The sequence below is a fragment of the Gymnoscopelus microlampas genome, assembly GCF_963454915.1.
Source record: "Gymnoscopelus microlampas genome assembly, chromosome: 4".
Classification (NCBI taxonomy): Eukaryota; Metazoa; Chordata; class Actinopteri; order Myctophiformes; family Myctophidae; genus Gymnoscopelus; species Gymnoscopelus microlampas.
Genome location: NC_139941.1, coordinates 1305756 through 1323393, shown reverse-complemented (window position 1 = coordinate 1323393; position 17638 = coordinate 1305756). Strand labels below are relative to the sequence as shown.

General features: G+C 40.2%; 1 protein-coding gene across 1 annotated transcript; it reads right to left on the bottom strand.

Annotated features, from left to right (window-relative positions):
• Nucleotides 1-8546: 8546 nt before the first annotated feature.
• Nucleotides 8547-10544, bottom strand: LOC311043252 (apoptosis-associated speck-like protein containing a CARD; the record flags this gene model as incomplete). The annotated part of the gene is made up of 3 exons (XM_084054428.1): nucleotides 8547-8806; nucleotides 9231-9263; nucleotides 10295-10544. 3 exons carry the CDS (start codon nucleotides 10542-10544, stop codon nucleotides 8547-8549), a joined length of 543 nt encoding a protein of 180 aa, XP_083910554.1.
• Between the last annotated feature and the right edge of the window lie 7094 nt (nucleotides 10545-17638).

Here is a 17638-nt window from a genome sequence, read left to right as displayed (position 1 = left end):
TAGGCTTTAAATGTAAATTTTCTAGCATGTTCAAATATTTCACCTTATGTCAGAGTCCTTTCAAAAGCATAAATATGTTTAAAAGTGTGTTTTAAAATAGCAGATCTACATGCATCACAGGTTGAGACACATTGTGAGATTGTAGATTGGCTATTTTCAAATAGCCGATAAACATTAGGGTTAAAGTGTTTTTGACTGATTTTGATGCCATTACACTCATTTTGCTGGGGACCCCCTGGAACCCCCTCAAGGACCCCTAGGGGTCCCCGTACCCCACTTTGAGAACCACTGATCTACCACAGACCCCCGCAAAACCACCTACTTTCAATCCTCTAAATTACATCAAGGTTTGATGTAATTCAGCAGCCCTACCAGGTCCACTCATTCATACATGGCAACAGGTGTAGCCTACAGGTGCATTTAAAAGCATTTTGTGAGTCTTTAGCATTTTGCATGGAAAGATTTCACAGTTTAACTAGATTCTGGTTTTAATGCTGGCGATCGAAATATAGTTATGGCTATAGCCATACTGGTTTCAAATATCCTGTACAGTATGTTTAGAGGAATTGTCATCACCACCGGAGGTTTTATTCATTTAAACTACATAGCCGATATCGGGCTAGTCATAATAACAAACGAGGCGCATCTTCTCCAAACAGCAAGACAATCAGATCAGATCACAATGAAAGGGTCTTACCAGTCGAGTGTTCATGAGTTTATTCTCCGCCTATAATAATGTTCCTTCTTCCGCACATCAGTCAGCAGGTGTAGTTTATAGAGATGATCTGATCATTGTAGTAGACATGTAGGCCTACGTTGTTAGGGATGATGAACTGATGTGAGCTCTGTGGCAGTGAAACTCACCTGGGCAGTTCAACCTGCTGCCTGGGAGAGACGCGTAAAGTCTGCAGTGAAACCTGAAGCCATGACGGTGACGGTGTGGCTTCTCACTGTTTCCCAAACATAGGGTCGCAACCCCATTTTGGGTCGCGGGGCCGTTTTTTTATGGGTCGTGGGTAAATCCCGTTTTGTTTTTTACTTATTATATATATTATATATATGTTTTTCCCAAAATATTTTCCTTTCCTTTTCTTTTCCAAAATCTTTCAAAACTTTTCAAGACATTATTTTTTTCTTTTCAGAAATGTATTGGGTTTTAAATCCTCTTATAGCTGACCTTGTATTGAACTGTACTTTCATTGTTTCTGCAAACTGCTAATAATGTATCAATCAAAACCATTTTTGTATTTCACATTAGTTCGTTTTTGTAATTGGTTTGCTTTAGTTTTTATTGGTTAAAATGTTATTAGTTTCACATTTATTTATTTATTCATGCATTTATTATTATTATTTATTTATTTTATTTACTATAATATGGCAATTTGTAGATCTGCTGTATTCACTATATTTGAAAATGGAAATCAATATATATATATATATATAATTTAATAATATTAATACATATATTAAAACGATAATTTGAATTGCCCATTGCAGCCCTGGACATTAAAGTTCATATTCAGAACAAACATTTGACAAGATGTTGTGTCTGAGGATAACTACATAACCATTCCACATGTTGCTGCATGAGGAGGCAGACAAGTTTCAGTGCATTGTGTGAAGCACAGGGCACAGACTGCTACTGTATGTGACACATAACGGACACACTGAGGAGGCCTCCATCAGCACCAGAATGTACTGTACAGGGGTTCAGTGAATGTGGACAGGAACATATACTGTATGCAGTCGTGGAAGTGACATTTACTAAGTACAATTACTCAATTTATTTCAAATTTTCAGTACTTTTACTTTTACTCCACTACATCTCAGAGACAGATAGTGTACTTTTACTCCACTACATTTGAAAACTTTCGTTTTATGTATAAATTATTATATTATAAAACATACATTAACCACTTTAGCTCGATTTTATATAGGCTATTTGAAAATAGCCGATCTACAACAAGCTCACGACGCGTCGCGTTGTGTGCTTGTAGATCTGCTAGTTTCAAACATTTTAGTACTTTTACTTTTGGTACTTTAATTATATTTTGATACTAATACTTTTGTACTTTTACTCAAGTACATTTTTAATTCCGTACTTACTTGTAACAGAGTACATGTAACCTCTGACTGTAGGTGTGTACGTGTGCCAGAGGAAAGGACAGTTTTCCAGCAGACCAGTCCAAATTACACTCCTACTCTGTTGGAGCGAGAGGGACCAAAAGGGAGTTCAGTTGTTCATCTTGTTGTGACGGATAGTGTACCTGTTGCCCTGGAGAAATTCATAATTAGGAACTTCATAACAATCCAGTCTCCAGGACTGAATCCACTGAATCCAGGTAAACAACAGTCACGATGGATTGATTGATTGATTGATTGATTGATTGATTGATTGATTGAAGTACTTTATTTAGAAAGACATGGAAACAGTGCACTTTCCTTGGGATCCCTCTGTATGCAACTGCTATAGAAACCTGCAGACTCCACTCTACCTCCCGGTAACAGCGTCCAGTCAAGGCCTCTGTCTGTACACATAACTTGTGACCAGTAGTCAAATCTGTCCGGATGATAAGGATATGACAGATTATACTCTGTATGCGTCACCCTCGTGTTGTTCTCAGACAGAGAGTGTGCTTAATGCTCGCACTGGAATTAAAACTGAGGAAAACAACAACTCTTGGATACTCACATCAAGGCCTGGAAGTGATTATGTTCAATATATGCACGTCTGTTCACCTGAGACTCCAGTGTTATCACCTGGATACACACACACTCATTTCCAGGGACATTCCAGCTGTCATTGAAAATAACATTTGGTTTTGTTGTGTCTTTCAGCTTAGGTTTTCAGAGAGAGCATCTTTTTTAACGCTTTTGATTGATTGAATACTTTATTAGTCAGAAATGTAAACAGCACATGGTACAGTCAGACCAGCATCCGTATTGTAGGGAAAACTTTAGCAGGAAATAGCCGCTCGACAAGCTCACAACGCGTGCAATGTAGAAATACTCTCTTACAAGTAAAAGTCCGGAATTCACAATGTACTTGAGTACAAGTTTAAAGGTATTGGCATCAAAATGTACTTAAAGTACCAAAAGTAAAAGTACTTATTATGTAGAATGTCCCATTTCAAGCGTATACAAATATTTAGAAAAAAGCAGATCTACAGTATCACAATGCGTCGCGACGCAACGCATTGTGATCTTGTAGATCGGCTATTTTCAAATGGCCGAAATGTATATAGTGCTGAATTTGTTAATGTATGTTTTGTAATAATACTAAAAATCTACAAAGTAACTAGTAACTACAGTTTTCAAATAATTGTAGTGGAGTAAAAGTACTATATTTAATAGTTGTTGTTCTGAAGAAGTTTGTTCTATGGTTACATGTTACTGGTCTTGTCATGTTCTCCATGTAGTTGTCCTCTTAATGTATACATTTTAGTATTATGTATTGTTTTTGCCATGAGGCCCAGGTCTGTCAAAGAGAGCTGGTTTGCATACAGTATAACTCTTTCAATTAAACAAAAGTTATTTTTGATAAAATGTTCCTCTGGTAAATTTTGTCACAATAACCATTTACACATGAATGAATGAATGTTTTGGACAATGTCTGCCCCTGACACCCGTGCCAAAATAACACCGGCACAGGCACTGGAAATATACTGGTTGTTTAGATTAATTCACTCACCATTTGATCAGTTTTATTGTGAAAGAAAGTTAGGAAGGATGCAATTTAATGACGCTCACACAGACCATACCTTCCATACCAGAGTGTCGGTTCACACAGATTGTATCACCCTGTCTTACAGAGACAGAGAGATAAATCAATCAGACACACACACACACACACACACACACACACACACACACACACACACACACACACACACACACACACACACACACACACACACACACACACACACACACACACACACACACACACACACACCTTAGTCTTCAAACTTTATTCCAGGAACAGGAATAACAAAACAGAAAACAAATGCTGTCAATCTAGTAGATCTGCGAATGTTTGCCCCAGAATAGGAAGGCTAATGTCAGAATGCTGCAGTTTTTCTTTGTCCTATAGTGCCACCTTGTGGTCATTTACATTATAGTTTTAAGGGTGTGCAGAAGTGTACCATATTGCGTTTTTCAAGAAGGATAATGATTAAATATCTTCTTTAGCTCATTCCCATCAGCGGGTCGCCACAGCAGATCATTTGTTTCCATCTGCTTCTGTTCTCTGAATCTTCCACGTGACTCCTGCCACCTGCATGTCCTCTCTCACCGGCGTCACCGCATCCATAAACGTCCTCTTTGGCCTTCCTCTTCTCCACTCCCCTGGCAGCTCCATGATCTTCGGCATCCTTCTCCCAATGTACCCCTCATCTCTCCTCTGCACATGTCCAAACCATCTCAACCTCACTCGCCTCTCTTGCTTCATCCCCAAACCTTTAAGCTGCATTAGCTGATCCTCTAATGTATTTCTGTCATTTATAGTGGTGTAAAGTAACTAAGCGTACTGTATTTACTCAAGTACTGTACTTAAGTACAGTTTTGAGGTATTTTTTACTTTATTGGAGTATTTCCAATTTTCAGTACTTTTAATTCTACTCCACTACATCTCAGAGGCAAATATTGTACTTTTACTCCACTACAATTATTTGAAAACTTGAGTTGATTATTACTACAAAACATACATTAACCACTTCAGCCCTATTTACATTTCCGCCATTTGAAAATAGTAGATCTACAAGTTCACAATGCGTCGCATCGCGACGCATTGTGAACTTGTAGATCTGCTATTTTCAAAAAATGTATTTTTTTGAAAACTTGTGAAATGGGACATTCTGCATAATGAGTAGGCCTACTTTTACTTTTGGTACTTTAAGTACATTTTTATGCCAATACTTTTGTAATTTACTCAAAGTAAATTTGGAATTCCGGACTTTTACTTGTAATGGAATCTTTTCTACATTGCAGTATTGATACTTTTACTTAAGTAGGCCTACAACATTTGAGTACTTTTTCCACCACTGGTCATTTCTGATCATGTCCTTCCTTGTCACTCCTAATGAGAATCGTAGCATCCTCAATTCTGCCACCTCCAGCTCCGCCTCCTGTCTTTTCATCAGTGCCACCGTTTGGTTTCTAAGCCGTACAGCATGGCTGGTCTCACTACCGTCTTATACATCTTCCCTCTCACTCCTGCTGGTATCCTTCAGTCACTAAATCACTCCTGACACGTTCCTACATCCGTTCACCCTGCCTGCACTCTCCTCGACTTCACCTCTTCCACACTTCCAATTACTTTGAATAGTCGACCCCAGGTATTTCGACTCCTTCACCTTCGCAACCTCTACTCCTTGCATCATCACCATTCCATTGTCGGCCCACGTTCACACGCATGCGCGCGCGCGCACACACACACACACACACACACACACACACACACACACACACACACACACACAGGACATCAACATTTTAGGAAGCCGATTTTATGATTGATTTATGATTTTTTGGGGGCATTTTTAACCGCAAGTCTAAAGCCGAAAAATAGCAGATCTACAAGCTCCCAACATGTCGCGCTGCCACACGTTGGGAGCTTGTAGATCGGCTATTGACATCGCCGCACAACTAAGTATAAAATAGGGGAAAATCTAACCCCATCCCCCTAAACCTAACCTATAAAGGTCTAAATCCTAAACTTAACCCCAACCTGAATCTATTTTCTAATAGTAAACATTTTTTCACCAATAAAATAACAATTTCTCTTGTGAGGACCAAGACAATGGTCCTCACAACATCTTTTTCTCATATTCTACTATTCTTGTGGGGACGTTTGGTCCTCATAAGTATAGTAATACAAACACACACACACACACACACACACACACACACACACACACACACACACACACACACACACACACACACACACACACACACACACACACACACACACACACACACACACACACACACACACACACAAAACACCTTTTATGTTCCTCAAATATAAAACGTACAGTATATAGGCCTATCCAGTTCAGTGGCCTTGTGGTGTGTGTCCGCCCTGAGATTGGGAGGTTAGGGTTCAATCCCAAGTCTTGGATATGAACAAAAATAAAAGGGCATTTATTGTCTTATTATTTCCTGCCCAATGTGATAGTTGGACCTAACCTCATAGAGCCACTGCATTAAGTGTAAAACTGCATGTTGTTTTCATGTTGTATTGTTGTAAATGTGACGCTTTTTTATGTTCAGTAGAGTAGAACGTACAGCTATTCAAAATAGCAGATCTACAAGTTCATAGCGCGGCACCGAGTACCCCGGTGCCGCGCTATGAGCTTGTAGATCTGCAATTTTGGGGGGAAATCGTGGGTCTTTGAATATGCTTATTTTTTAAAGCGAACCTTTTTGCTTCTTGGGATTCTACAAATGTCTTCTAAATCCTAACAGTTTTTTGAAAAGATGTTAGTTGCTATAATATCAGTGATTCTCGAAAATGACACGCATTTGGCCCCATCTCAAAGTATTTAGTTCCAAGGACCCCCATAAGTTGTAACAGAGTTAAAAAAAATGTTCGCTATAAAAATATATATATATATATATTTACTACCCCTACTACTAGCCCTGGTAGAAACTAATGACATCTTACCACCCTACACCTCTCAAAAAGAGTCTTCCTGTTTCATTACTTAACCATATCAGACAGATTTGTAGCTCTGATGAGAAAGGACTCTGATGAACAGAGACCGCTTTAGGCAAAAGGGGTTACAGGGAGGAGTGGATTGGTGAGGCAGCTAGCCGGTTTGACAACATTGTCAAAAATGCAATGTCTCAACAGAAGAAAACCAAAGGAACCTGATTTCAGAGTAACCTGTTGTTTCCAATAACTCGAAGGCGCACTGCATTCCATTCATGGCGATGTGATTGGTATCCTAATCTGTCATTCATGTAGGCTATTAGCCTACTTGACAAAGACTGTACCGTTACGCAGTTGGGCTTGCAAGTGTGTGTGTGTGTGTGTGTGTGTGTGTGTGTGTGTGTGCGAGAGAGTGTGCGTGTGCGTGTGCGTGTGCATGTGTGTGACTTGACAGGTAGCGAGGCGAGGCGAGCGGGGGAAACGCTTTCTTATTGGCTTTCTATGCTTTGTTTGGTCGTATTCTGGTTCTGATTCTGATGTCGTAAAATCAGGGTGTTTCGAGAATATTTAAGGCCGTGTTATTTAAATGACAGCCGTCAGATTTATCAAAGCTCCGAGTCTACCGACCAAATGTACGCTAGGATTGGCTGTATAGGATCGCTTCATAAATGCCACTTGAACGTTGGCCTACGGCCAGATTTAAGGCCAAAATACGCAGTTTGTTACGCTCCATTGAAAATGAGGGCCAATGTGTTTTGCCAAAGTGTGTGCTCACAGCATTGTGTTCATTTAACTCTGAGAGTGTAAACATGACTGTTTATCCGAGAGTTAAATTAGTAGGCTGCATTTGAACACATTGGGAACATAGGGATCAACATATGGGATGACCCCGTTTGGGGGTAGTCCAAAATATGACATGCACGCAGCCAGTATGACGTCGTCTGTTAAGGGGTCTATAAGAACTGTGTTCCAAAAATAGAGATCGAGTGAAATGGAGGACATTTGTAGACAGTCTATGCACCCCAGAGGAGTAAGTTCCAAAAGTAAATATAATACATAACAAATGAGTCCAGCCATTTTACCCTTACGGTTATGGAGCCTCAGGGCTGATGGTGAAAAGTACTAACTTATCCGAAGAGTAGGAAAGAAAACGGCCACCTACAAACTGACTAATTCTCAGGCTTAAAACAATGACATGCTGTACAGGAATGCCTATATTTCCTGACAAAATGTAGGATCTGAAAAAAAGGGACATTTACCCATGAAAACATATTTACCCATACTGTACAAAGATTGACCCATAAAAAGTGGTACATTACCCAAACATGTTCCCCCCATTTTTCCAAAGTGCACCTTCATCTGACATCAGCTATTGAATAATATACAGTATATTCAAAGATTAAAACTGGAAGAATTTTATTAAAGACGACAAGAATTAAGACAATTTCACAATTTCACCAAGATCACCTCAAATGCATGTAAACTTACAGTATCAACACAATGAAAACATAAATGGCAGTTTATGAAAATCCTGGGTAAAAATAGCAAAATAAATTGCTATTAGTTGGAATTAGGAAAACATTGGAATGAAAGTGTGGAGCTCTTGTAAATGTAAAGAGGATCGATGAGAATGACACTAAGGCATCATGGCCCGAGTACAATATACAATACAAATACCTCAGATATTCATAATATCATACTGTGACTATAATATACATTTTCTTTTTTCTTTAGAGATAAGAGGTGTCTGCCCGACAGTATGCAATGAGGCCCTCTGGAGTGAGTGTGGAAATATAGTGGCCCTCTCCATCATCAAAGTTGCCCACCCCTGATCTAATCTCAATTCACAATAACGATATGATATCGATATATTTCCTAGCCCTATATCCTAGCCCTCATTCAGATCCTCGATAAGACATGACTCATTTTCCTCAAGACCTTGGTAGAAAACACGTTTGGCTTTAGCCCCACGGCTATCCAGGAGTACAAAGAGTTCCCTCATCTTTCCCTGACTGGCGCGTTCAGCCCTGAGCTTGCCGTAGTCCTCACTCTTCAAGACCCCCTCATCAGCCAGTAGATCCAGGATGGGTTCCACCGCGGTCACTCTCTGAATCAGGGCACGCTTGTGTTTATTGACAAAGTCAACCTCTGTGGACAAAACACATTTAAACAAGTTCATTTAAACATCAGTTACTGGAATATTAACAACTGTTTGTATAGACCTATCTCAAGATTCATGGAATTTGAACAAATATATAAAGTAGCCTACTGTAATTGCTGGTTCCTACAGTTTCATAATCATTAAAATACATAATAAGACTCCCAATGTAATAATATATTGACGATTAGAACGTTATCTTATTAATTTAATTTGAGATGTATCAATACACCTCAGGACATGTAAATAAGTCTGTTTTCTATAGGAATTACCCTGGTCACAGTCATCAAAATACAAAGGAGTCTAAAATGCAGACTTCTATGAATGGGATTTGATAGTAAGCAACACTACTGCGTATGTGTAAATCTAAGTTAATTGTCTCTATTACTATTACTGTTGAGTGACAGCTCTCACCTGGACCAGATGCAGCCGCGCCTTTGGATGTTGCTGCCAGAAGAAAAACAATGTTCAAATTAATTTAAAATGCAAAAAAACAGTACAGGCATACTAGCTTCTTTAACACATTTAAGCAGAGAATATGTTTCTATGGCTCGTGGCCCTGCCCATTTTCTGTTGGGCCTATTTCTCCCACCAATACAACCCAAAGGCCCATTCACATTAATCCCTGGTTCTTTATGTCCATTTTGTAATCAATTAAATGTGTTCAATTATGCTAAAGTTGCCCAGTTCTTTAGATCCAAAACTTACAATGACATTATGCCCTTTTTCAACTAATGCATGTAGTGGATTAGGACAGCCAGACAGGCACATGTGACCTCTGTCTTATTCTGGCAAATACGCTTTGTTATTGTCAACAGAACACTTCAGAAGAGTGATACTGATTGTGAAATGCAGTTACACAAAGGACTAGTGCAATTAGTCCTTTGTCTACTGTAAATTAAGTTGTGTTCATCTGCAGTTTGCACCCTTTATTGATTGTGTCATGATATTTGATCACTTCATTAAGAGTAGGCAAGTAGATTGGAGTGTCTTGTTACCGATATTGTATCGGTATGTCCATTGTTTCCTCACTCAACTGTAAACAAACCAGTATAAGTGTATACAGGGTATCTGCACATTTCTGAAGTTACAATTTAATGCCAATCTAATACCAAATTGGCCAAATTGTCAAATATTACGTAAGACAGAGGCAAACATTGTGAGAATAGCCGATCTACAAGCTCACAACGCCTCGCAGTGTGAGCTTGTAGTTCGGCTATTTTCACAATGTTTATCTGTGGAACCGAGTCAAACTAAATGTAATGTCTACAATTCCAAGTGCTTGTCAGGGTGTGGGGTGTCCCCAGTTCAAATATGATTATTTTGGGGGGTCGTGGCCTGAAAAGTTTGGGAACCCTTGTGCTAGACCCCAGGGAGATGGATTATAGGAATGCAATCTGTTTTGTAAACATATTATGTTTTACAAGTTAATGCTAAACCGATTGCATCTACATGTACCCTCTCTTCACCAACTGTACCTTTAATTAGAAACACCTTCTGTAGATCTTTCCTGCCAACCTTGCCCAGGACATTCGCCATGATCTTATCTACGTTATCGGGGTACGTCTGTATAATCACATCGGCCGTGTCCATCCTGTCTTTGTTCTGCAGGAGGGCTCTTCCAATCGGGTCCTGGCCGTCAAGGTTAGCAGGCTCTCGCAGGAACCTCTGGAACTTCTTGAACTCCTCATCCTCCAGCTCGTCCAGAATTTTATTGAGGTGGTCCATGTCTGGTAGACACAGAGCATGTGCATTAATGTACTTTTCAATATGAATAGTATTTTTTTTTTATCTAAAAGCTCTTTCAATGAATTAAATGATTCACATATAGAGACACAGGTCAGTGAAAGCAAATCCATAGAGATGAACCACTTACATATGTAGAAGAATGTGTGTTACATTAGATGGAACATACACACAATAACTGAAGAAGGTACTACCCTTAGAAGCAACTTATTTTGCAAATGCACTAGAACAGTGGTTTTCAACCAGTGGTCCGGGGACCACCAGTGGTCCTTGAGGGAGTAACAGGGGGTCCCCAGCAAAATTTGTTAACATAAGCGTCACAATCATTTTAACCGCTTAACTTTGGCTATTCAAAAATAGCAGATATACAAGCTCATAGCGCGGCACCGAGTGCCGCGCTATGAGCTTGTAGATCTGCTATTTTTGAAAAACCTTGAAAAAGTGTGCATATCTTTGAATATTTATATTTTTTTAAAGCAAAAATTAACTGATATCTTTGCTTTTGGCGGTCCCTGGCACAAAACATTTTCAAGTGGTGGTCCGCAGCCAAATGTATAACAATTTAGGGGTCCTTGGCATGAAAAAGGTTGAAAACCACTGCACTAGAATATAAACTCATGACATCTTACCACCCTACACCTCTCAAAAAGAGTCTTCCTGTTTCATTACTTAATAACCATATTAGACAGATTTGTAGCTCTGAAAGAGGACTTTGATGAATAAAGAGCGCTTTCGGCTAAAGGGGTTACAGGAAGGAATGGCACTCCTTCCTGTAACCCCTTTAGCCCGGGGTGGCAGCTAGCCGGTTCCACAACATATCACATCTGTCTCAGCAGAAGAAAACTAAAGGAACCTGATTTCAGAATAACCTGTTGTTTCCATTTTATCGCCTGTAGGAACAGACATTGAGGGGATTATTTGGAGACAGATTTGCCTTCTCCCGATCCTTCTCATTTTCTGAATCAGGTTCCTTCTGGCAACTATGATATAAAAGTGGCAACTGACAACAATGCAACTTTATATTAAAAACTAAAACCTTTCAACCAGCCACACTCAGGTAAACGCTTTCATATTAGGGACCTGATTTCTTCCAAAACGATAAATGCTGAAATGTCCCTGAGGCCCTGAAAACCAGGATCTCAAACACACGTCACGACACGTTGTGACAACTAGCTTGTACATCTGTTATTTTCTCCACTTTTGACAGAGACAAACCCCCCACACTCACACACACACACACACACACACGAGAGAGAGGGAGGCAGCGAGAGATCTGAGGGAGATAGAAAGAGAGGAACAGACACGCGCGCACACTATAGCATATATTTCTATGGTTCGTGGCCCTGCCCATTTTCTCATGGGTCCATTTCTCCCACCAACCCCCAGGCCCCGTTCTTTTGACTAGCATTGACAACCCCTTCCTTTGACTCTCACCCCCCCCCCCCCCCATTGTTTTTCCAATAAAGTGGTTCTTCTGTATTTTGTGAGGATATTGAACTGTTTGGTGCTACTTTACATGTTTCTGAATTGAATACCAAGGACCTCAATGGAAACAAGACCGGCAAGGCCTTTTTTGGACGGACATTTTAGACAAAGTGTTTTAAGTGTACTTGTGCTGTTTTTACATTTCTGCCTAATAAAATATTCAATCAATCAATGTATTAGAGGTGCATTAAGTGAAATTGATTTATTGAATACTTTATTAGACAGAAATGCAAACAGCATGAGGTACAGTCAGACATTTGAGCTAAAAGGATAACACAAATAAATCCATTGTTGTCTTATATTATTATACAATAAGTGTTAAATAGCTCTATATTGTGATAGTAATCATTGCTATAGAGTGTTTGTTCAGTAACAGTGTTAAATAGCTCTATATTGTGATAGTACTCATTGCTATAGAGTGTTTTTCAGTAACAGGGTTAAACAAAAAAATACATTTTCAGGTCATGTATCAAGATTAATAAATGAGCAGACAAAATTGGAACTAGAACACTATACAATTTAAGTGGATGAATGGGATACTCTCTGTATGAAACTGGCAACCCACCTGACAATGTATTTTCAGTTTATGTATGGTATTATCATACATTTACAAACTAAACACATTTTCTCTGTGATTTTAGTTAGTTTTGAAAGCACAAATACAGTTCAGTTACAGCTGTTATTGTGTTTTGTTTTTGTAAAGCCTGGTTTTGCTTTTTATTTCAGGTAACTAAAATGCTCTTTTTTCAATGTTAGTTTTAGTTGTTTCATTTGTATTAGTTACTTACTATAATAACCTTGCAGCTGATCCACATTTCCCAATAAATAATTACCCACCACTCAGCTCCCTCTAAATGACTCCATAGAACCTCAAGTCTTACCTGTGTTTCAGTGGGTGCAGTCTGAATGCTCTGTGCAGGTATGGTCCAGTTTGGTCAGGTATGGTCCAGTAGTTGACAAGTGGGAACTGCTGTCTTTATGCTATAGCTCTGAGAGGAGTCCCTGTAAAAAAAAAACTATTCTCAGTTGAGATTGTGATTGGTTCAGGACAGTGGTGAGGTGTGGCAAAAGCACTCGGGAATTCATGATGTGGAAAAGAAGCTGTTTTTAAAAAACCTTGAGGCAAGGAGCGAGTATTGGGGAGGTGGTTTGAGGCGAGGCATCAAAACATACTTGCAGTATCAAAGTAAATGTACTCAAATGCTTCAAAATGTGTCAAACTCTTTGTCAAAAATAGTCAACCTACAAGGTGCTATAATATAAATGCACCGTTTGACATTTTGTGTGAAGAGAGAAAGGGTCAAAAGGTCAAACTGGACAAACTGGTCAGATGTTCTTTCTTTTTTTATCTTTCGCCTTTACTCGCTCAAACACTGTAGAGTTTAGACAACCCAAACCTGACACTCTCAAATTTCACATTCTCTATCTAACAGGTTAAGGGGTGTGTGTGTGTGTGTGTGTGTGTGTGTGTGTGTGTGTGTGTGTGTGTGTGTGTGTGTGTGTGTGTGTGTGTGTGTGTGTGTGTGTGTGTGTGTGTGTGTGTGTGTTTGTCTGTGTGTAGACCTGCTATTTTTGAAATAGCTAAAGTATAAGGTGGTAGATGGGTGAAACAGACAGACAGACAGACAGACAGACAGACAGACAGACAGACAGACAGACAGATGGGTGAAACAGACAGACAGACAGACAGACAGACAGACAGACTGACAGACAGACAGACAGACAGACAGACAGACAGACAGACAGACAGACAGACACTCCCTACATCTGGAACTCCATCCAGGAGTGTAGAACAGTGTCAGTGTTTCTCTGTAGAAATCAAACATTTAAATGACAATAGCTCCTGTTTGTTGATTCAACAGCATTTCTATGATGAGTTTTTTACTGGTGTTTCTATAGCTTTGAGTTGCACAGTGGTTCTACAGGAAAGTCTGTTCATTCAGCTGTTGGTTTCAGTGATTTACAACATTAGTTCTCAATCTTTTATGGAGCAGGGCTGACTTGGGAATCTCAAGTCTCTGCGCCTGTGGCCCACCCATCTGGGTTTGTATAGGAAGGGGGCGTGTCTGATAACATTAATATCAACAGTCTAAATGCTGAATTAATCAACTTAAAAACTGTCTGGGGGGCTCACAAAAGCCTGAGTAGACGAGAAAATGACCCAAACAAAGGTGTATATAATATAAATGCACCATTTGCCATTTTGTGTGAAGAGAGAGAGGTCGTGGGTCAAAATGGACAAACTTTTTTGTTCTTTGTTTGATGTTCTTTCTTTTTTTATCTTGTCTTACTCACCTTTACACGCTCTAACACTCTAGAGTGTAGACAACCCAAACCTGACACTCTCACATTTCACATTCTCTATCATAACAGGTTAGGGCCTGTGTGTGTGTGGTGTGTGTGTGTGTGTGTGTGTGTGTGTGTGTGTGTGTGTGTGTGTGTGTGTGTGTGTGTGTGTGTGTGTGTGTGTGTGTGCGTGTGCGTGCGCGTGCGTGTGTGTGTGTGCATGCGTGCGTGCATGCGTGGCTCTAAATGGCCGTAAATTTAAACTACATTTAGGAGAGCACGCCACATGCCTTTCTATTAGTAAAGCGGATTTATTCACTTCACCTATATTCAGGGGTCCATTATACACGTGCAGACTATACTTGATTTGATAGGCAATTAAATGTCACTGTAAAATCTTTTGTACCAGTCCAGCCTTGCTGAAAGACAGGCAGTCCCTGACAACACTGGCCACCTTACAGATTGCTACAAAACCTGTATATCCACTCATTTAAACAACAACTTGAAGGATAAATATAGCTCTGATAATGATGTACCATGCAGTGGTGGAAAAAGTACTCACATTTGTTACTCAAATAAAAGTATCAACACTGCAATGTAGAAATACTCTGTTACAAGTAGTAGTCCAGAATTAAACAATTACTTGAGTAAAAGTACTAAAGTATTGGTATAAAAGTGTACTTAAAGTAGCAAGGAGTCATCATGCAGAATGTCCTGTTTCACAAGCTTTCAAATGTATACAAATCTTTTGAAAAGAGGCGATCTACAAGCTCACAATGCGATGGCGAGAGTTGGTCACTCTCAGAGTTACAGACCCATAAGGGTCCAATTGGTTTCTACCCATCATTTAGCTGGGGACCCCCTGGAACCCCCTCAAGTACCCCTGGGGGTCCCCGTACCCCACTTTGAGAACCAATATTCTAGGCTACGCACGCCTGAAATCGCTTTGGGAAACCCGGCCAAAATTATTTTTTTTAATTATGGACTGTGCTCAGATGATCTGTGCTTTATGAATCTTTTCTGTTTCTGTTGGTAGTCATGGCTGCCTGTTCCCATCTGATGTTGTGTGGGAGTCCCGACTGCTCCAGACCATACTGAATAACCTTCAGACTAGGAGTTAAGCCTAAGGTCACTGGGTCTGCTCCGCATCCAGGATGATACCATCTCCCACCATGCAACAGCACATACAATATATCTTGGGCTCAACCCTCTTCCAGGAGAAGGTCTGTGGATTGAATTTCCACATATCATTGAAGGTCATGCATGGCCAGGTGCAGCCACCGGACCAAATATGTGAGGCTGGGGCGGCAGTGGCTCAGGGGTAGAGTGGCCGGGTAGAGTGAACTGGAAAATCGCAAGTTTCCCAGTTCGATCCCGGGCTGGGGCGCTCACCCTAGAGTTAGTGTCGAAGTGTCCTTGAGCAAGACGCTGAACCCCTCATTGCTCCCGATGAGCAGGTTGGTGCCTTGCATGGTTTCCTCCGCCATTGGTGTATGAATGTGTGTGTGAATGGGTTAATGGCACAATCAATGTAAAGCGCTTCGGATAGAAGCGCTATATAAATTTACCATTTACTTTTAATGGCCATTTTAAAATCACACAACGTGTCACCATGCAAAATAAAGCTGCCAACGTGCATTTATCCTATATTCAAATTGGCTAAAGGGTGTGGCGACGGTGGACGTCACAAACGTAACATGTGGACTTGCAAGGCCCACCGTGCTTGGCACAAACACTGTTGTTCAGGGGTCTGCCATGCAGATAGTCACACCTGGGGCCACATCAGGGTCCCCCAGTGTGACCTGGTTGTGACATCACTCTCTTATAAAAAACTAATTAAATTAATTGACATCGATTACAACATTATAATGTAGATCAAAAGACTAGTCACCTTGGATTACTCTACATCCGGTTGAAACTTAATTTCTGATCAAATTACGACTGAAAACTGTACTTTAGTCGATAATGGCCACCATCTTGAAAACTATAGAAGCCATATTGAAAGAATATACATTTTGATAACTAGATCATTAAAATAGGTTCCATTTGTCCTCGGCTCTCATCAACTTGTAAACATTGACAAATGTTTTTATATGAGGGGGAGGCGGGGGCATGGCGTTATTTGCAGAGCTACCGCAACTACAGTAGCACAGTGAGGACGGTAGGAGTCAGATCACCCGGCTCACGGGCGCAACCATTTTTCTAACAGCGAATAGGCTAATAAAGTGTTAGCGTGTTAGTGCTATTGTGTGGTGCACTAAAAATAGCAGATCTACAAGCCCGACGTGTGGTGAGCTTTGAGATTTTTTTTATACAGCTACAACCAAACGTATAGTAGTGTGTTTATATATTCTGTATCTATATGCATGCGATTTATTGTGTGGTGCACTAAAAATAGCAGATCTACAAGCTCGACATGTTGTTAGTTCTACTGTATGTAGAACTGAGACTAGTGTGGGGAAGAGATCCAGTAGTCATTTTATGTTTGGCTGTATAAAAAAAATCTCAAAGCTCACATTTTGAGCTTGTAGATCTGCTATTTTTACCACAACGTTTTGGTGTGGTCTTTTTGTGGGGGGGCCATTGTGAAGATTTTAAAACCTAACTCAGTTTCATTTCATCCTTGGTCCATGTAGGGACCAGAGTTGGTCGGCAAGAGAGTCACCAGGAGACTTGTGTTTTCTTAAAATGAGCTTTCTTAAAAGGATTGTTTTTGTCTTTTATTTCTCCATTAAAAACATGGTCTTGATGTTAACCATTACATACATAGGCCTACAAGCGCATCAGTTTCATCGCTGAGCATGTGTATCACACCCTTTCCAGAGAAGCCACCGGGACATATGAAATCATGGTGATGTCTGCCTCATCATGACCAAATGCAGTATCCACCGTCAACACTATGTGTACAACATGCTCACCCGCCTCTGCTAAATGTTTTTGCTCTTCAGGAGGACAGAGTGGGGGCAATTTAGCTAATGATAGGATTGTTGAGATGAGGGCGGTGATCTTTCAGTGGGTGAGGAATGATACATCCCAATCTTTTACAACCAAGACACATGTTTCAACTTCTCCCGTCTCTGCACATTTTGGGGAAGGCGTCAGTCCACTCACTCACAAGCTCAGCAGACACTGTCTTTTCTGACAGTCTGCTCCCCAAACTGGTGAGTGTTGCTTAGCCTTTATGGCATGGAGCACATGCATCTTCAGCAGGTACTGGGTTAGATATCAAGCATACTGCACATGGCCAGTAAGGAAGAAATACTTCATTATGCTCCATGAGAGAGAGAAGGTGACATTTCACCTTG